This window comes from Notolepis coatsorum (assembly GCF_963971535.1).
Source record: "Notolepis coatsorum genome assembly, chromosome: 8".
Lineage (NCBI taxonomy): Eukaryota > Metazoa > Chordata > Actinopteri > Aulopiformes > Paralepididae > Notolepis > Notolepis coatsorum.
This window is the reverse complement of record NC_140172.1, coordinates 98,197,999-98,219,424: the sequence shown is the minus strand read 5'-3', so window position 1 is coordinate 98,219,424 and position 21,426 is coordinate 98,197,999. Positions and strand designations below refer to the sequence as shown.

Sequence of the window (21,426 nt, the reverse complement as noted above, 5' to 3'; positions counted from 1 at the left end):
TTCAGCACTACAGATCGCTCACATTCAACTACAATAAACATCAAGATGTTAGGACTAAAATGAAATAAGAATATAATAATATTACAACTAAGAATAAAATAGAATAAAATACGGTCCGGGATATACATTCTGGTAGTATATACATTCTAAAATCTTAAATATACAACTATCCAGCCAAATATATACATAAATATACAGTCAAATGTACAGTAATAAGTGTGAAAATGTAAAGTGGCCAGGAAAATGCTAGTGTTAGCATCCTAGCACGATCATGAAGCAGTGAACAGACGCTCACAGAGTGCCCTTAGCAATAGCATTTAAATGGTACTTTAGCCCTTTCTAGGTTATATAGTTAAAATATGATATCACAATATTTTTCTTTATTTTGCTGGTATAGCGATATTTGATGGTATGTGACAGCGTGATTAGGCATCTTATTTTATCTTTTGTCTTTTTTTTGGTTAGGGTTAATTGTCATGGTGGTTTTTGATTAAAATGGGTGTATTTTCATTCAAATTAATCCCAAAATATTTATAATACTGCTGCAAGGAAACATTTTTAGATTAACTTCCAATGTACACTGAATAGAAGAGACATGGACTCTGAAGAGAATGGACTCTGTTTTGCCCAGGTGTAATGATAGTTTGTTATCGACGAGCCATATGCAGATTCTGCAGAGTTCCGAGCTGAGGGTTTTTTCAACCTGTAACTTGTTCTTGTCAGAGACCAGCAGGACTGAGTCGTCCGTAAACAGGAACAAGTTGCAGTCACAAGCTGACGACATGTCATTTGCATAAATTAGGAACAGTAGCGGTCCTAGTATGCTTCCTTGTGGAACACCACAGCTCACTGGGAGGGGGGGGGGATAGGGTACCGTTTACCTCCACCATCTGTTCTCTCCCCTCCAGGTAGGATTGTATCCAGCTATCAAAAATTGTATAGACTATCAAAACCAATTGCTTTTAGCTTGTCAATCAGAATGGTGTGATTGACAGTGTCGAAGGCCTTTTGTAGGTCCAGCATGACCATGCCGCAGTATTTGCCCGCGTCCACCTCTTGTTTGATGTAGTCGTTCAAATAGAGAAGGCATGTGTCAGTGGAGTTGGATGTTCTGAAGCCAGATTGGAATTCGTAGATTCGATTTTTTTCCGCGAGGTACTTTTCGACCTGTTCGTATACTATTTTTTCCATGACTTTCGAGATGGAGGTAAGGATAGAAACAGGGCGGTAGTTGCCTGGGTCTAATTTACTGCCCTTTTTGTGCAGGGGTGTTACTCTCGCAATTTTGAAGTCCTTGGGGACGTGTCCCTGTTTTATGGAGAGGTTTATTATGTGTGTGATGACTGGGGTGATGGCGGCTGCTGAGTCTCTGAGGAATTTGGAGGGGATGTTGTCATGGCCAGTGGCCTTGTTCGGTTGGAGGGCGCTCAGTTTTTTGAGTACCTCATCTGTTGTTACCATTTCCAGTTTGAAGTCGTCTTTGTGGACCCCTAGGTTCTTGTAGTATGCTACTATGTGTTCTACCCCATAATGCCCTGAGTGGGAGGGTAGTTTGTTTACCAGTGTTGTGGCTATGTTTGTGAAGAAAGTGTTTAAGTAATTGGCTACATCCAGCTTGTCTGTGATGAGCGTGTTGTCCGTCTTTATGTTTATGTTTGAGAATCTGGTTTTATGTTTTTAACTGCAGCCTAGTTGATTATTGAGTAATTTCCAAAGTTCACGTGGTTTGTTTTTGTTTTCCTCAGTTTTGTCATTGATGATTTTTTTTTTGCAGTTTTGATCATGGAGTTTACGTCATTTCTTAGTCTGTTTCTTTCTAGTTTGAGTTCAGTCACGTGGGCTTGGAGTTCACTGCTCGTGCTTTTGGTAAGCTTTGACTGAGTTTTACGAAACTCAGAGCATTTTTTGTCTCTGGCTTTCATAGCGGTCAGTATTTCAGTGTGCATCCACGGCTCAGCGTGATTTTTTACCCTGGTGGTTCTTAGGGGGGCCATGTTGTTTAGTATTGTTGAAAATTTGGTTTTGAAGCCAAGCCATGTTTTTTCAACCAGTGTACCATTGAGCTCATCTGACCAGTCCAGGCTCTCCAGTTCAAGGTTAAAGGCCTTGTTACATGCTCTAACCTGACCTGATGTTACCTGCTCTAACCTGACCTGATGTTACCTGCTCTAACCTGACCTGATGTTACCTGCTCTAACCTGGCCTGATGTTACCTGCTCTAACCTGATGTTACCTGCTCTAACCTGGCCTGATGTTACCTGCTCTAACCTGGCCTGATGTTACCTGCTCTAACCTGATGTTACCTGCTCTAACCTGGCCTGATGTTACCTGCTCTAACCTGGCCTGATGTTACCTGCTCTAACCTGATGTTACCTGCTCTAACCTAACCTGATGTTACCTGCTCTAACCTGATGTTACCTGCTCTAACCTGATGTTACCTGCTCTAACCTGACCTGATGTTACCTGCTCTAACCTGGCCTGATGTTACCTGCTCTAACCTGATGTTACCTGCTCTAACCTGGCCTGATGTTACCTGCTCTAACCTGATGTTACCTGCTCTAACCTGATGTTATCTGCTCTAACCTGGCCTGATGTTACCTGCTCTAACCTGGCCTGATGTTACCTGCTCTAACCTGATGTTACCTGCTCTAACCTGATGTTACCTGCTCTAACCTGACCTGGTGGTACCTGCTCTAACCTGGCCTGATGTTACCTGCTCTAACCTGATGTTACCTGCTCTAACCTGATGTTACCTGCTCTAACCTGACCTGGTGGTACCTGCTCTAACCTGGCCTGATGTTACCTGCTCTAACCTGATGTTACCTGCTCTAACCTGGCCTGATGTTACCTGCTCTAACCTGATGTTACCTGCTCTAACCTGATGTTACCTGCTCTAACCTGACCTGGTGGTACCTGCTCTAACCTGGCCTGATGTTACCTGCTCTAACCTGGCCTGATGGTACCTGCTCTAACCTGGCCTGATGTTACCTGCTCTAACCTGGCCTGATGTTACCTGCTCTAACCTGATGTTACCTGCTCTAACCTGACCTGATGTTACCTGCTCTAACCTGGCATTTTACCTGCATCTGTGTTCAGTCTGCCAGGGAGAAGGAAAGTAATTGAGATGTAGTATAGTTTTCCATTTAGTGCAAACCAAACACTAGAACAGCGCCAAGGGAACTTGTAACCTCCATCGTTTTCTTTCAATTATCTGCCTGGCTAGCTCCTTGAGATCTCTCTAATGGGATCCCAGCTCCAGGTCTAGACAGAGGGTGTGTGTAGCGGGAGTGTTCAGACCATTTCCCAATGCAATTGCCCCCCCCCCCCCCCCAACTTTTCAAACGGTCATTATCAAATAATGTGGTCAAACACAATATACTTGTTACCAAAATAGACTATGCAATGGTCATTTCCTCATAACCCCTGTGATAGACTGCAGTATAGTGCTTGTGTCTTTATGAAAGACAAACAAAATATATGATTAAGTATTTGAAGTTTAATCATTACAGTAAAGAAAAATACATACAGTAATGCTCTGTACTGTACAGTAAAAACAAAAACAGTTACAGTAAACAAACTATTGTAAAGAACAGTAAAAAAGGGTTACTTGGTGTTCACCCAATAGTTGTGAGGCTGAATGACTGGATATTTTCGAAGACTCCGTTATCAGCTATTACAGTAACACAGAATGTGTACAGTAACAAAATCGTATAATGGATGCCACCGTTGACCTGTTCAGGTTTGGCTGCACCACCCTGCCAGCTTCAGCCAGTGTTAGACCTCGGTTTACTGTATTACGTGGTCAACAATTGTGGTTATAATTTCATTTGAGACAGATGTTCTTCTGCCTCCTTGGCCATGACCACGACCCCGTCCACGACCCTGTCTTTCGTTGCCAACCTCAGCTGCACCAACTTGCTCCATGTTGCTCCTTTCTTCAGGTTTATAAGCAGCCTTTTATGTAGTGGTGAAGAGATTATCAATTGTATTGCAATGCTACTCACCTGGGCAAGGTTGTTGAAGGTAATGAGACATTAGTACAAACACCTGTTGAATTGATTTAGTGATCTGCCTGTGTAGCAATAAGCAATTGAACATTGATGTAGTATTCGGTGGCTGTATTCTGAGACTGGAGCATATGATTTTAGAGTTTGGCACTTTGTATTAACAGTACTGTATTGTACCCATTCTGCAATCTGTTAATACAGTTTTCAATCAATCAATCAATCAATCAATCAATCAATCAATCAATCAATCAATCAATCAATGTCAGACGTCCTCTCCATAAAAGAAACGATTGAATTGCTCAGAATTTAATATTATGTCCCCAATATCCCCCTGTATCCATGTATTGTGTCCAATGTTTTCCACAAATCAGAGCAGTACCTTGTATAACTTTGTTTTACATCACTAATGGCACATATTATCTTGTGTTTTGTACTCTAATAGTCGACACATAAATTTAAACATCAAGTTCCTCAGCAGAGCATGGGAGGTGGGGACATTTGTAGTCACAAACAAATGGCTTGCACTAGTCCATCTTGCCTGGCCTACAGTATTTGCATTTAAATGGGGGGGGGGGTTGTAGACATTCCAAAGTAACACCTTGGCCTGCATAATCTTCCTGGTTCAACTTTTAGGGTCAGATTTCAGCTGAGCTCAACACAAACTCTTGTCTCTGTTGTATAGGTCCACAAGAATGTATTGATTGATTGATTGAAAACTTTATTAACAGATTGCAGAATGAGTAAATACAGTACAGCTCAATACTAACAACTGCTAAGAGGATGAAGACCAGAAAAAAACATTTGTCTTGTTTACATAAGGGTCCTCCATTTTTTATTCATCAAGAAATGACATTCCCTGCATGAACACACATCAGAATACAGGGCCAACACAATTGATTGTACACACTTGCGTATACAGAAACAATTCTGTTGCTTATGGTGACCATATTGTGATTTAAAAAAAAAGGTGGACACTCTGCCTTCAGCCAAGATACTCGAAGTTTACTCAAAGATGCCTTATCATTTTAATATATTTAAATGATGCCTCCTCTGTATGGATAGAAAATGATTGTTTATATTATTTTATATAACAAAATAATATCTCTCTATAACCTAAGTTACTCAACATGCTGTATTATGCCTAAAGTAATCTGACAAATCTCAAGAAAAGAACGAAATCAACCTATGTCAAAATGTTCTAGTCTAACTGGACAAAATAAATAACAAACAAAATATGAAGTAATGTTCTAAATAATACCTCTTCTGTATTAGAAAATCCAGCTTTAAAAAATATATCTTTGTATCTTTTCAATGTAATGTAAATTATAAAACAGTAACCTCACAAAGATACTAATTTTAAAGTGCACTGTGCAGTTTCGGATTTGTTTACATTTGCATAACTTGCAATTAGTGTACAAAACTAATGTATTGCACACATAATCCTTAGAATGATTGTATCATAAGCATCTTATCAAACCAAAACATAATTTTGAGGCATGAAAATAGTTAAAAATAATTTCTTTCTCTCTCTGCATACTTCAATCAATTCGGTCAACTTTGCCATCAAACTCTCACCTCGCACAGCTTTATTTGTAATGTTTTTCTGTGTCCATGTGAGCTTTGAGATCGCCAGCACCTTTATTAGACACAGAAACATGGTCAAGCTTTGCACGCGTTGCACTCTCGCTTCCAATTTGTCTCGACCGGGACGGTAAATTGGGAATTTTCTGTAATGTACATTTTCGCTTTGGCTTTGTGAGCAGAATCAATGCTGGTAGGATCTGTCCGCTTCCTCCTCTGTTGTGTGTGTGAGCGCAGTAGCGACGCCCACAAAGCACTGAAAGCAGACTTCTCTGGGTAACGTCACACGCAACAGGCTACCGTGATAGATAGATAGAATAGTTTATTGATTTAGAATGTAAATCACACATATACATTTGATCACAATATGAACAGGTATACATTTCTCCATTTACCAATAGGATTAAAATAAAACACAATAAAGCCATAGGCTTGTTTCCATTGCGGTCCATCATTGGTGTCAGTGGATTTATGTACTGGTGTGTGGACGTGGGTGTTTGTAGTGTCTGTATGTCAGGATGTGTGGTATAAAAAGAAAAATACAATAATATTCCATTTTATAGACAATAAAAGAATAAAAAAGGAATAACACATATTAAAAACCCTTTGGTCACTACTCCCAGCTTCTGCTACTTATGATCCACCTCTTTATAGCTAATTTAAAAGTGGAGAAGGGGTTTATGGGCTTCAACTCCATTGGTAGGCTATTCCATTGTACTGCTGCTGAATACAGGAATGAGTTTTGGCCTATTTTTCTATTACATCTCACTGGGACGATGTCTGTTGTACTACCCCTGGTGGCATGTCCGTGTACATCCCTTACCATGTTAAAATATCCACTAAGATATTGAGGGACAGTATTACAGAGTATCCTGTGTGTCATGTTAAGTTTTAATTGAGACACCCTCTCCTCAACCCTGAGCCATTTGAGGCTGTTAAAATGTGTCTGTGTAAGGTGAGTCCTGGGATGGAGTTTTAAAATCATTCTAACTAATTTGTTCTGAGCTGTCGTGGTATTCGGTGCAACGCGCCAGTCAATTTAACTACATGCATATTGGTCCCATGGAAAACAATGAAACCCGGACATTTTCATGAATTTATAAACCCTCCCCGGACTACCCGGACAGGGTGTGAAAAGAGGACATGTCCGGGCAAAAGAGGACGTTTGGTCACCCATTTACTCCAGTGGAAATGTTTGCGTGTTTAAACAAACTTAGTTACCAAAAAGCATTACAATAACAGCGTTGTGGTCGTATAGTAAGGTAGTGAGCTGAGTTGAAGACATTGGTGGAGGTGTTTCCTGTTTCATAATAAAAGCGGTGCTACGAATTTCATAATAAAAGCGTCCGCTTAAAAAAGAAAAAACACGAGAGCTTGTGCCGTTTCAACGTTGACAGTTATCAATCGCTTGCGCCCAAAGGACATTTAATAAAACGAGGCATACAATACATGTATTTTTAGCCAAAACACGTGGTCAGAACACAACATTGCAGTTCATCTTGTCCATTCTCTTTCTGCCTCTCTCTCCCCCACAAAAATCTTTGTCGAGCGCGGAGCTCCTCCTAATGAATGAACAGACAGCCGGCGCGTCGGGCTGTTGTCACCAGCTGTATTCCAGCACCCCTACTGGTCACCGTTACCGTTAATACGGTGCCCAAACGCCGGTCGACAGACAATTAATGGCTGCATCTGTATATACTAACGTACACTGTAGCACTCAACACTTTGATGAACATTGTTACTCAGCTGATAGAGTTGTGCCCTTCCTGATGACTTGTAAGTCGCTTTGGATAAAAGCGTCAGCTAAATGACAAAAATGAAAATGTAAATTACCTAAAAATGTTGGGTCTAATCAGAACACTGAACACTGATTCTCCACACACAAGCACACATGAACACACACACATCATGCACTCTCTCACACACAAACAAACTACAGCACAGGTCACAACACAAAAGAAAAGGTCACTTTAAAAAACATAACTATGTTTTTGTATAGTATAGTTATATATAGTATAACTGTATATTGTATAGTAGTGTATATAGGACTCATTACCTTTCATTCGTAAGCTTAGCATTGTATTGTATTTTATCTTAGTATGTTTTATCATGTCTATTTCATTATCTATTTTATTCTATTATTATTTGTATTTTTTTTTTTGCACAATCAAGGCAGGCATGGCCACCTTCATTTCACTACATGTCTCGTGTATGTATGTGACGAATAAATCTCTTGAATCTAATACCTGAATGCTCCTCACGCCCACAGAGGCCGGAGTGTCCGCGCCTGTACACGCCTCCCTTCATCCTGGCACCGACGAAGGACAAGCAGACGGAGCTCGGAGAGACGTTCGGCGAGGCGTCCCAGAAGTACAACGTGCTGTTTGTGGGCTATTGCCTGTCCCACGACCAGCGCTGGCTGCTGGCCACCTGCACCGACCTGTACGGGGAGCTGCTGGAGACCTGCATCATCAGCATCGACGTGCCCAACAGGTGGGGCTCTGCTCCTGACACCACCTCCTGACACCACCTCCACAAACCTCAGTTGAGCACATAATGTCACTTTACTAAGGCTGAGACCACTTATCGATATATCGCAAATTTTCGATAACTGCATGAAATCGATTTATTTTTGCACATGTAATTTTTTTTTTATATATATACTTGATACTATACTAAAATACTAGGTCTTGTGTCATGTTTTAGTTTCATGTAAATTCAGTTGAATAGCAACTCTGCACTGTGCATTCAATATGCAGTGCACTCCTCCATCACATGCAGAGACCACCGACTATAAAATGAGAAGGATCACTGTGGTCGTTTTGAATGGGGAAATCTGTAACACTAAAGATGGCGGCAACGACAAAGAATTGCTGCAAGAATAAACAAGAATTGTTTAAATAATAATAATAATGAAATATATATATACTGTATAAAAAAATACTAATAAAAATATCGATATTTATCGATAATTTTGTCCCGATTTATCGATTCTTCCAAATGGCATATCGTCTCAGCCTTACACTTTACAGGTGTTGTTCATATCTGACAGTGTTAGTTTGTCCACAGGGCGCGAAGGAAAAAAGGCTCTGCTCGGAGGCTGGGCCTGCAGAAGCTCTGGGATTGGTGCTTGGGGCTTGTGCAGATGACATCACTTCCATGGCGGGTGGTGATTGGTCGACTGGGCAGGATGGGCCACGGGGAGTTAAAAGGTGAGCTCAACAGTCATATAAACTGTGTATGTTTTGGGAGGGAGATTTGAACCTCAGATCACTGAGCTCAGAACAGTGGCTGAGTGGGTAAGAACAAATGAGTGCTGAATGTTTCTAAAACAAAATGCATGGTCTTTGGGGCAAGACATATTAGGCTGGTCAGGAATCATCAACTAAGCTTGTAAATGAAATAAAAAACATCTCTCTCTCCCCCTGGCCCAGACTGGAGCATTCTGCTGAGCAGGAGGAACCTCCAGTCTCTGAGTCGCCGTCTGAAGGACATGTGTCGCATGTGTGGCATCTCCTCCTCGGACACTCCCAGCATACTCAGCGTGTGCCTGGTGGCCATGGAGCCCCAGGGATCCTTCGTCATCATGCCAGGTAAGTGTGTGTGTGTGTGTGTGTATGTGTGTGTGTGTGTGTGTGTGTGTGTGTGTGTGTGTGTGTGTGTGTGTGTGTGTGTGTGTGTGTGTGTGTGTGTGTGTGTGTGTGTGTGTGTGTGTGTGTGATGTCACTCAACTGGTCCTGTTTGTATTGAGTCCTGTCCTCCACGTGTGTGTGTGTGTGTGTGTGTGTGTGTGTTTGATGTATCATGTGATGCCAGCAGCACATCATAGTGCGCGCCCTCCTTGTCCTAAGCAGATTGATTGCAGGGGAGGATGGTGTACCCCTCCTCGTCATAAAGCACTGCCTCTGAGATGCCCATTGATCTCAATGCAGTGGTGATGAAGAACCAGATCAATGGGTTTATTTTGGGAAACGGGGGGGGGGGGGGGGGGGGGCAGGGCATCACTCCACCAGGCTATATATTAAGACATGATGGGTTTAGGACCACTCCCCCTCAAACAGTTTACTCTGGTTGAAGGACATTAGCAACACTGCCTTCACCCTGTAGAGAGAGAGAGAGACCTTCACCCTGTATCTACAGGGGGGTGTATTGTAGGAAGAACACTTTCCTATTATTGATGCAGGTATTTGGTTGAAGCGTTTCGATCGTCTCAAATCATTGGAATGCGTTTGGTGAAGCCGATGACATAATTGAAGTGTTGTTTCTCCACGAGAACAATAGTTGTGTGTCCACAGACCAGGCTTCCGCGCTCAGAGGCAGCCGGCAGTAATGCTGATGCCTTATAGCCATTACCATCCTAACCAACTAACGTTAGCGCAGCCTAGCTAGCAGGGGGGTAAAGTACTTGAGTAATTTGACTTCGTTACAATACTTAAGTACTGTTTTTCGGGATTTGTACTTTACTTTAAAAAAAAAGAAAACGTTTTACTCCTTACATTTAAAATGCAGACCTACAAAGTACAAATCTTGCAGGTCCAACCATTTTAATTAGTATATGTGTTTCTCTGGCCGAACTAACGTTAATGTTATTAATCCTGCGGCCGGCCTTTATTTAAAAACAGCCAATCAAATCCCCATCAATGGAAAATTAACCCGCCCATACCCATGCTGATTGGTCCTTGTGCAAGACTAGAAAGTGGGGATCTTTGATTAAACACCTGCTATCAGAAGAATAGACAGTCAGAGTAAAAAGCTACAGAAGATGGCCACAAACGATAATACAAGTGATGAAGAGGACGAAACGGAACATTTCATTGCCCCGGAATAAAAAAAGTTTTAACTTTTACTTTTTAGTACATTTAAAAGTAGAAACTTTTTTACTTTTACTCAAGTGTGTTTTTAGCCAGACACTCTGACTTTTACTTGAGTACAATTTTGAGACGGTACCCATACTTTCACTTAAGTATAATTTCTGGGTACTTTTTACACCCCTGCTAGCTAGCTAGTAACATCCCGGCAATGTGGCAGATGAGTATGTTTCCCTCCAGGTTCTTGCATGAATATAGAGTGGTCAGTGTTCAATGCAATATGCTAAGGGCAGTGGTGTGGTTTCACCAAAGACAGGAGGGCAGTGGTGTGGTTTCACCAAAGACTGGAGGGCAGTGGTGTGGTTTCACCAAAGACAGGAGGGCAGTGGTGTGGTTTCACCAAAGACAGGTGGGCAGTGGTGTGGTTTCACCAAAGACAGGAGGGCAGTGGTGTGGTTTCACCAAAGACAGGAGGGCAGTGGGGTGGTTTCACCAAAGACAGGTGGGCAGTGGTGTGGTTTCACCAAAGACAGGAGGGCAGTGGTGTGGTTTCACCAAAGACAGGTGGGCAGTGGTGTGGTTTCACCAAAGACAGGAGGGCAGTGGGGTGGTTTCACCAAAGACAGGTGGGCAGTGGTGTGGTTTCACCAAAGACATGAGGGCAGTGGTGTGGTTTCACCAAAGACAGGTGGGCAGTGGTGTGGTTTCACCAAAGACAGGAGGGCAGTGACTTACAGTCGGCTGCCTCTGACCACGGTAGAATGACGCTCTGTGCAGCGCACTGTAGTGTGGACACAGAACTATTGGAGAATTGAAACCTAAATGACATCACAGCAGCTTCATGAATGCCCACCATTGGGATGGTTCTTATACCATCTGACAATCAGTATTCAAGAAATACAGTACATTCCATACCTGGAGGCATTGTTCTTTTGAAAAGACATGTATAATGATAATCAAATATAGTAGACCCCCTGCAATGTCACTAATGCCTTCCTTTTTTTGTTTGTGCTTTCTTGTACACATATAAGGAACTGGCTGTCTTTAACATGGCCAGTTCAGTTATACTGCAGGGAAACCACAAAGACAGTTGTCTGAGTTATATGTACTCTAGAATAGGGACAAGGCTCAGCGAATATTGTCTGATCCTTTGCATCCCCTTCATACTGAGTTTGACAAGCTTCCATCTGGAAGGCGCTGTAGAGTTCCCCTAGCCCCCAAAAACTAAGTTAAGAAGTATTTCATTCCACATGCCATTGCTCTGATGAATTCTTAGCTTTTCACTTTAACCATGTTGTTGTTGTTGTTTCTCGTTTGTCTATGTATTGGGCTGTTTTGGACCAATGTCTTTTGTGCCTGTATGGTGTTTGTATTGTGTTGTCTTGGTGATTGCAACCATGGTGAAGCCAAATACAAGTGTCTGTATCTATCTGTACCTGTAGTCCTGTACATTGGTTTACAGATAACTGTATAAACCTGACATTCTCTCCCTCCCAATCTCTCCATCTCTCTCCCCATCTCTCTGTCTGTCTCTCCCCACCTCTCCGTCTCTCTCCGCATCTCTCCATCTGTCTCTCCATCTGTCTCTCCCCCTCTCTCTCCCCCTCCACCCGTTCTCTCTCTCCCTCCCCCGTTCTCCCTATCTCTCCGTCTGTCTCTCTCCACCTCTCTCCCCCCCCCCCGTTCTCCCTATCTCTCCCCCCCCCCCCCCCCAGACTCCGTGTCGACGGGCTCAGTGTTTGGCCGCAGCACCACGCTGAACATGCAGACGTCCCAGCTGAGCACGCCCCAGGACACGTCCTGCACCCACATCCTGGTGTTCCCCACCTCCGCCTTCCTCCAGGTGGCCTGCAGCTCCAACTACACTACTGACCCCAACATCGACCTCCTCAACGCTAACCCTGGTCAGTAGTTCCCTGCCCACCACCACAGACACTATGGTGCTCTCATCCTCCACGCTAACCCTGATCAGTAGCCCACCACCACAGACACTATGGTGCTCTCATCCTCCACGCTAACCCTGGTCAGTAGCCCACCACCACAGACACTATGGTGCTCTCATCCTCCACGCTAACCCTGGTCAGTAGCCCACCACCACAGACACTATGGTGCTCTCATCCTCCACGCTAACCCTGGTCAGTAGCCCACCACCACAGACACTATGGTGCTCTCATCCTCCACGCTAACCCTGGTCAGTAGCCCACCACCACAGACACTATGGTGCTCTCATCCTCCATGCTAACCCTGGTCAGTAGCCCACCACCACAGACACTATGGTGCTCTCATCCTCTACACTAACCCTGGTCAGTAGCCCCCTGCCCACCACCGACACTATGGTGCTCTCATCCTCAACCCTAACCCTGGTCAGTAGCCCTGACCACGCTAACCCTGGTAGTGCGGCAGTGACATTTAAGCTGACATAATGATCTGACTGCTGTCTGTGCCAAGCTATTGTGGAGCTCTTGTGTAGGTGGTATGCCTGTGTTATACAGGGCCTTTAACAGGCAGGCATAAAAGTGGCAATTTTTTTTACTTGGAACTTGAGGACTTCATACTTTTTTTTACAAAGCTTAGCTTTATACTTTATACTTATAGCACATGCATGAGCCTGGTCTCTTTTGAACAATAACATTTTAAAGTTACTAATGCAAAAAAGGAGAATCACTTTTAGTGCTAATGAAATAGAGTAACAGAGGTTTGAACTTGAGTTGAACTTGAACTTGTGTACTCACATTTTTCTTTAGTGGTTGCAAGATTCCATATTCCATTATTCCAGCATAAGAGGTATGAGCTGGAAAACACTGCGGTTCCATAGTTTTATAAAGATCCGTTCAGAAATGAGTCTTTGAGAGAGATTTTGGTAAACCGACGCCAAAAAAAACACTTGTTGGCTACAACGCTGACCAATCATTTTCGCCATCATTCAGCGGTCATTGGTCAGTTCTCGAGCATATACTGTCCGAAGTGGTCATTTAACGTGCAGCGCATAAAAAGACGCTTGCCTGACATATCGTCATGTAACTCGAGAACTGAAGCACGGAATTGGTCGAGTATAGTATAGGAATATCTTACTACCTTTATTTATCCTTGGTTAGGATATTATAATATTACTTATTCTTGTGCCAGATGGGCCGGATGCTATCGGGATCTTCGACTTGCTCGACCAGGAGAACGAGCTGGTGGACCCAGACATCATCAACATCTCACCCAACACCTCGCCTGTGCACTCTCCAGGATCCCACTACCACCATGGATGTGACGGCAGCAAGGTGAGGGAACAGATACATACATACATACATACATACATACATACATACATACATACATACATACATACATACATACATACATACATACATACATACATACATACATACATACATTGGTGGGGGAAAATATCGATACCTAGTAGTATCGCGATACGTTGCATGGCGATACTGTATCAATACAGGGATGCCAAGTATTGATATTCTATTATTTATTTATTAATAAAAAAAAATAAAAAAAAATATATAAGGAAGTTGCATTGTTCATTTCAATACCTGTAATAGTACAGTAGTCCACACACGCGCACACGTGTGCATTCAGTTAAGTTGGAATATGACTGTAATACAAACAGTTCAGTTTGTCAGGTACATGCAACACAGATGACAGTGTTTACATCTGTCTGCTTGAGAAAATACCATGTTCTGCAATAAAAATGATTGAAGTGAGATGAACAGACTGAACTTTATTTGATTAGATAAAACATGTTGACAAAGTTTTTCTTTGCAGTTGAAAAAAGGTAATAAATCGCAATATATATATCGGAATACTCAGCATATCGCAATATATTTAGTATCGCAATACTATCGTATCGTGACTCAAGTATCGTGATAGTATGGTATCATGAGGTCTCTGGTGATTCCCACCCCTAATAGATACATACATACATACATACTGTATATAGACACATACATACATACATACATACATACATACATACATACATACATACATACATACATACATACATACATACATACATACATACATAGACGCATGCATACATACATACATACATACATACATACATACATACATACATACATACATACATACATACATACATACATACATACATACATACATACATGGATATAGTTGGAATCACTATTATTATTATTATTATTATTATTATTATTATTATTATTATTATTATTATTATTATTATTATTATTATTATTATTATTATTATTATTATTATTATTATTATTATTATTATTATTATTAACACTTTCTCTGCCAAGGACGCCTAAACTCGTCATTCCCCGCCATGCTAATTCTGCCAATGACGCCGTAACACGTCATTGAGATCAATATTTCAAAAATCTGTGATCGCAATCATATTTCTCCCTCGGAGACTTGAGATCTACTGTTGATCCCCTCTCAACTCTCCAACGGTTCAAGAGCGCCATCTGGTGGCCGATCGGCGGATCGCCCAAACCGGAAACCGGAAACGGAAGCTGGTGCTCATTCCAATTCGGTCCGATCACTCGCTAATAGTCCCGGGACTCGAGCTAGACACAATGGATAGCAATCCGTTACCAATAACTCGATAAACAACATGATTTGGACGTATATACTATTATACAACCTGGAGATGGATCGCATATTTCAACATCCCATAATAGGAATATTTTTGCTCCACACTCATCGCCCAACGCTACGAGGAAGCTACGGTGAGTTTCAGCGTTTTTTTAACGTGTTCGATATAAACTGCTCTAATGATCATATCACCCACACTAGATGAATCATCTAACGTTGGCCACGGAATTATAAACGACCCCCCCCCCCATCCGGTCAACATTAGATGATAAGTAGTAACTTCTAGAAGCACGTCCATTTGAAATTTTTTATCTCGCGCAGATCGCTATCAAACTGTATTTGATCATCAATATAATGCATTTAGGGCTATAAATCACGTTCTGGAGAAAGCTGCAGAAAACGATAAAAACATTTATACTTTAGACCGTATTTTAGTATGAATATGCGAATGAAAAAGTATAACGTTCCTACGTCCTGAACGATAGATAATTGACGTTGAATGGGCCATAGTAATGTCAATTTAGCAATACAATTTAAAAAGTTATAGCCCTGCAAAGAAGGGGAACTTCTCCATAGACAAATAGAGCTGGCAGAGAGGGGTATAATGATGTACATAAGCCTGGCGAAGAAAGTGTTAATTATTATTATTATTATTATTATTATTATTATTATTATTATTATTATTATTATTATTATTATTATTATTATTATTATTATTATTATTATTATTATATCAATCAGCAATAGTGTATTAACACTTTGATTGCCAAAAACGTAGTTCTACGTTTCTGTCACAGTATTTCTTTTATTATCTATTGCCATTCACCTTGTGCATACTGTTCTGAGTGTGTCTAAGCTGGCAGACGGTCTTATACCGCCCTCTAACACCTTCCGGCATTATTGCACCCCGTTAGAAACAACGTGTTTATTGAATTCAGGGCCGCCTGGGAGAAATGCGAGGCCCTGTGCGAGATTTAAACGCGAGCCCCCCCCCCCCCCCCCCCCCTAAAAGGTAAAAGAAAATATATATATATAATTTTTTTTCTTTTTTTTTTCTTCATATAGTCAACATATTCTTAAATAATAGCGCTGCCCGAGGCTGGGCATGATACAGTCAACATATAGCAAGAGAGAGAGCGAGAGAGAGCTCCCGTTCTACAGTCAATATACAGTGTTATCGCTGCACAGACCCGGCAATGCCCCTGACCCTCCACCAGAGCAAGGCCAGAGAGAGAGAGAGAGAGAGAGACACATTGGAAAGAAACAACCCAAAACCAGAGCAAATTGAAATGCTATTTGGCCCTAAACAGAGAGTACACAGTGGCAGAATACCTGAGCACTGTGACTGACCCAATACTAAGAATATCCTTGACTAGGTACAGACTCAGCGAGCACAGCCTAGCCATCGAGAAAGGCCGCCATAGGCAGACCTGGCTCCCAAGCGAAGACAGACCCACTGCACACAAGATGAGGTGGAAACCGAGCTCCACTTCTTAACAACCTGCCCACTATACCAAGACATACTTCCCACAAATTGCAAACACCCAAAGAGACTTTGAAAACATCGACAATAACTCAAAACTCCCATACCTACTGGGAGAAATACAAGAATGTGAAATAAAGCCCATTTGAATTGAAGAGAGAGAGATAGATAGAGCATGTCTGTGTGTGTTAGAAAGAGAGAGATAGAGAGAGAGCATGTCTGTTTGTGTGTGTGTGTTAGAGAGAGAGCATGTATATGTGTGTTAGAAAGAGAGAGAAATATAGAGAGAGAGCATGTCATTTTGTGTGTTAGAGAGAGATATAGAGCATGTCTGTGTGTGTTAGAAAGAGAGAGAGAGAGAAAGAGAGCATGTGTGTTTGTGTGTTAGAGAGAGAGAGCATGTCTGTGTGTGTGTGTGTGTGTTAGAGAGAGAGCATGTATGAGAGAGATAAGCAAAGATGAGCCCCTAAAGGATATTCAACTTTTAATGGAAGAACAAAACAGAAGGAAAAGATAACTTCACAAAGGCAACATGAATATACATAGATCCAAAAGGACAAAGATCAACACTTAAATCCAAAGAGAAGAGGGTATATACCAGAGAAAACAAAGTAGCAAGGAGCCAATGGCCGACATCAGCTAAATAGGCTAACTGCAAATAGACTAGCCAGGTACTGACACCAGGCCACACACCATTAGCTACTACAACAGCTAGCCGGCCCGTTTGGCTCAATATAACGTTAGCTAGCCGGCCCGCTTTGGCTCAATATAACATTAGCTACAACAGCTAGCCCGCCCGTTTGGCTCCCGAGAGAGAGAGAGAGAGGTGGGAATAGAATAGAGTGCATTAAAAACTCACCAAACGTCCAAGAGGATGGAGACAACCGCGTGGAGTTGACGAAGTTCATCTGCCGAATGACCGTCCTCTTCATCTTGGCATAACAATGCTGCACACGCTCTCTCTAGGTTAGCTAACGCTAGTTAGCCTTTAGCTAAGCTAGCTACTAGCCGACATCATCATGGCTATCCCGACTGAACCACACGTTAGCACTCGATATTATAACGTAGCTAAAGCTAACTAGCTGTCCCTGCCTTTAGCTAAGCCGACATGGCTAGCCTGACTGAACTGTCTAACATGCAACAACTTTCATCTTCAGTCCATCTGCCGAATGACCGTCCTCTTCATCTTGGCTGGCATAACTAAGCATAACCTCCAAAGCTGCACTCGCGAAATAGTCAAACGCAGCTGACGCACGCCGGCGTACACATGATGTAACCCCTCCCTTCATTGAAACCAATAGTATGTCTGCTGCAGAGCCCCAGAGCTCCAATAGTGAGTATGTCTGCTGCAGAGCCGCAGAGCCAGGAACAAGTCACACACATTCTACAAAGTGTCTAATGTGAAATATATAAGCATATAAGCTAAACTAGATTTTAGGTCTGTGATGAAAAAGGGCCTCGCGGGAAGGGGGGCCTCGCAAAAAATAAAAAAATAAATAAATAAAAATAAATAAAATAAATAAATAAAAATTTTGTGCGAGGCCCCCCTTCCCGCGAGGCCCTGTGCGCACACCCCCTGAGGCGGCCCTGATTGAATTACACAAAAATGCTGTTTTCGTGTATTTTCCCTGGAATTGCTCAGAAGCAGCCGGACTATGTTCACATTCAAAATGGTATAAAACGGAAATGTACGGATGAAAAAATTATCTGTTTTTTGCACGTTGACCAGAAGCAGCTCTATGAGACTCGACGGCGTTATTAGACCCATAGCTATACTATAAAATATAGTTTTAGCTCTACAAAGTACAACTACGTTTACATGGGGTTAATGGACGGCAAGGCCAGGTCACTTCCCGGAAGGGGCGTGGCACTCAATGTGTTAATACAGACATTTATTTATATAAAAATTTTAAACTAAATAGAAAAAGACATTGTTATTTAAAATGGACATTTAAACATTAAATATGTGTTTTGTATATGGTTACATTTGAGCTAAATGTTGTGTTGTTGTGTTGACAGGGGCAGAGTACGGATCGCATGGAGTCTCGTGAAGAGGTCCCTAACATCCTGCAGCAGCCCCTGGCCTTGGGGTACTTTGTATCCACAGCCAAAGCTGGACCGCTACCAGACTGGTTCTGGTCAGCCTGTCCACAAGCCCAGAACCAGTGTCCACTTTTTCTCAAGGTACCACCAGCATTACTTACCCACTCACACAGGACCTGATGTATCTATAGCCTTTTTGCAATCGAGCCAGTTTGAGCATTTGTGAATTTCTTTTTTTAAATAAAAACGTTTTCCTTGTACACGCGTATTGTACTGTATTAGCTTCTTATTCTCAAACTGGACTCTCAGTGCTGCTCTGTATGGCTGCTTGCTATGTTGGTTATACAAAAAATTTACCCTACTGTTGTACTTCTACTAAATGTGACCAGGCACAGATAATATGGTCTTGTTAAGCAAGCTTCACGTTTTTGTTTTACATTATATGAAAGTACAGGTTCTTACCTTAAAAATAAGCCATCACTTGTACAAATCGGGCAGATACTTTTCAATCTATGTCTTATGATGATAACACAATTGTTATTACCTGTTTCAAAGGGTCTGTTGGCTGTTCTCTTAGGGGCCTTTCTCACTCACCTATTGGGATCGAATCAGCGCCCCCGGGGACGGGGGGGAGTGTTCTCACTCAGACGGACACACCCCTTTTGGGTGCGACGCGGCGCTGATTCGGAATACCCCCCTGCTGAACCTGGGACGCTTGGAATAGGTGGTTTCGGATGCGGGCCAGTGGGAGCGGGGGGCGTGACACACACACAACGTCGTTACTGTAATGCTTTTCATGGTTGCTTGAATTTTGGGCAGATAAAACCACACAGCAACAACTGGACAATACCCACAAAAACGATATTTATGGGCAATTTGAGAGTTCAGACCGCAACCAAACAAGCATGTGGAGCCTCACAGCTCAGTGGATGAAAACATGAAGCCACGTTACAAACAGCACTTCCCTGGCTCGCATTAGGCCTGGCAATTTTGTTTGCCATGCTATGTCTATACATTGGTTTCTTGTTCAATGCATTTATTTCTATTAGACCAGTGGTGCCCAACCAGTCGGCCGTGGTCGACCAGTAGATCAATGACATGCAATATAATTGCCACGAGCGATGGGATAATGTGCTGAACAGGCTAAGCTAACTAGCGTTAGCCGTTAGCTTAGCGTTTGCCACAATGCTATACTGTTATACTGGCATATTCCATTCACGTTAGCATGTAAGCTAACAAAATCAGCGCCGACGAGACTAAACTCAGCTTTTGGTGTTCAATTGTGTTGATGTTAGTTTTGTTTCATCAACAAATGAGAGGCAGAACACACAGTGAATGTATCCGTTTTGTTTATTGCACGTTCTTTGCTGAAAAATAAGTGCTACAGGCTATACTAGACTAAGCTAAGCTAACTAGCATTAGCCGTTAGCTTAGCGTTAGCCCTGGGAAACGCTCAGAAGCGAACTCTACAACACCATCCATTCGTGATAAAATGGGGTGGGTTATATTGACAAGGCTTGACAACAGAGGTTCAAATATAACTTCATATTTATTGGTTATTTGTTCATTTTATATCAGCATCCAGTCTCCGCCGTCATGTTAACACACTTCCTGTTCACATTTTCGAACGTGACATCATCGCCTACGGCAAGCGTAAACGCTCAAAACGCAAACCGTAAACAGAACCCGGAGCGAACCAAGACTGCAGTGTGTACACAAACTAGAGGGGGGAGAGGGGGGGGGGAGTTCGCACTCTGACCCGGAATGAGAACGGTACGGACCGGAACGGACAGAATGAGTGAGTGAGAAAGGCCCCTAAAGAAACTACAAGTACCCACTGGCCTTTGCCATCTAACCCATCCCCCACCTAACACTTTTTCCAGATGAGAGGCATTCTCTGGTAGGGGGTAGGTGCGCGAAAGTTACCATAGCTCAGCGTACCTGGATATTGGGAGACCTCTGAGTTGAAACAAAGACTTGTTGGTAGTGTGCTTTTATTGATGCTTCTTCTTCTTCTTCTTCTTCTTCTTCTTCTTCTTCTTCTTCTTCTTCTTCTTCTTCTTCTTCTTCTTCTTCTTCTTCTTCTTCTTCTTCTTCTTCTTCTTCTTCTTCTTCTTCTTCTTCTTCTTCTTCTTCTTCTTCTTCTTCTTCTTCTTCTTCTTCACAGGCCTCTTTGCACCTCCATGTGTCTTCAGTGCAATCAGATGAACTACTGCACAGTAAACACTCACACCCCCTTGACTCCAATCAGACCTCAGATGTTCTCAGGTAAACACACCTAGCCATACAGACACTCTGCTACTGAATTAAAAAAAATCAGTAACCTGTGTTTATTCTTTCTATGTGTGCCTGTGTGTCTCTCTCTCTCTCTCTCTCTCTCTCTCTCTCTCTCTCTCTCTCTCTCTCTCTCTCTCTCTCTCTCTCTCTCTCTCTCTCTCTCTCTCTCTCTCATCGGAGTAACTTGTGTGTATTCTTTCTATGTGTGCCTGTGTCTCTCTCTCTCTCTCTCTTTCATTTGAGTAACGTGTGTATTCTTCCCATGTCTGCGTGCAGATTTGTGCTGGAGCAGTACAACGCCCTCTCCTGGCTGACATGTGACCCAGCCACACAGGACCGGCGCTCCTGCCTCCCCATCCACTTCGTGGTGCTCAACCAGATGTACAACTTCATCATGAACATGCTGTAGCTAACAGCCGCGGAGGGGAGGCGAGGGGGATAGGAGGAGGCAAAGGAGCACTCAGGAGGAGTTATACTCTAACAGAGGAGGGGATGGCGAGGGGGAGAGGAGGAGGCAAAGGAGCACTCAGGAGGAGTTATACTCTAACGGAGGAGGGGAGGCGAGGGGAGGAGGAGGAGGCAAAGGAGCACTCAGGAGGAGTTATACTCTAACGGAGGAGAGGAGGGGAGAGGAGGAGGC

General features: G+C 42.6%; 1 protein-coding gene across 2 annotated transcripts in view; it reads left to right on the top strand.

The window, feature by feature from the left end:
- Positions 1-21,221, top strand: part of med13a (mediator complex subunit 13a) — a 211,346-nt gene extending 190,125 nt beyond the window's left edge. Inside the window, exons 23-30 of one of the 2 annotated variants that reach the window (XM_084319688.1) lie at positions 7,858-8,081; positions 8,658-8,800; positions 9,023-9,181; positions 12,112-12,300; positions 13,523-13,665; positions 18,486-18,650; positions 20,677-20,777; positions 21,063-21,221. In XM_084319688.1, the coding sequence (XP_084175814.1) occupies positions 7,858-8,081; positions 8,658-8,800; positions 9,023-9,181; positions 12,112-12,300; positions 13,523-13,665; positions 18,486-18,650; positions 20,677-20,777; positions 21,063-21,195 (1,257 nt within the window). In that variant the 3' untranslated portion in view covers positions 21,196-21,221. Of the gene's footprint in view, positions 1-7,857; positions 8,082-8,646; positions 8,801-9,022; positions 9,182-12,111; positions 12,301-13,522; positions 13,666-18,485; positions 18,651-20,676; positions 20,778-21,062 lie in introns of those variants that run through there. The other variant, XR_014619986.1, reaches the window with a different exon arrangement.
- The last annotated feature ends 205 nt before the right edge of the window (positions 21,222-21,426 follow it).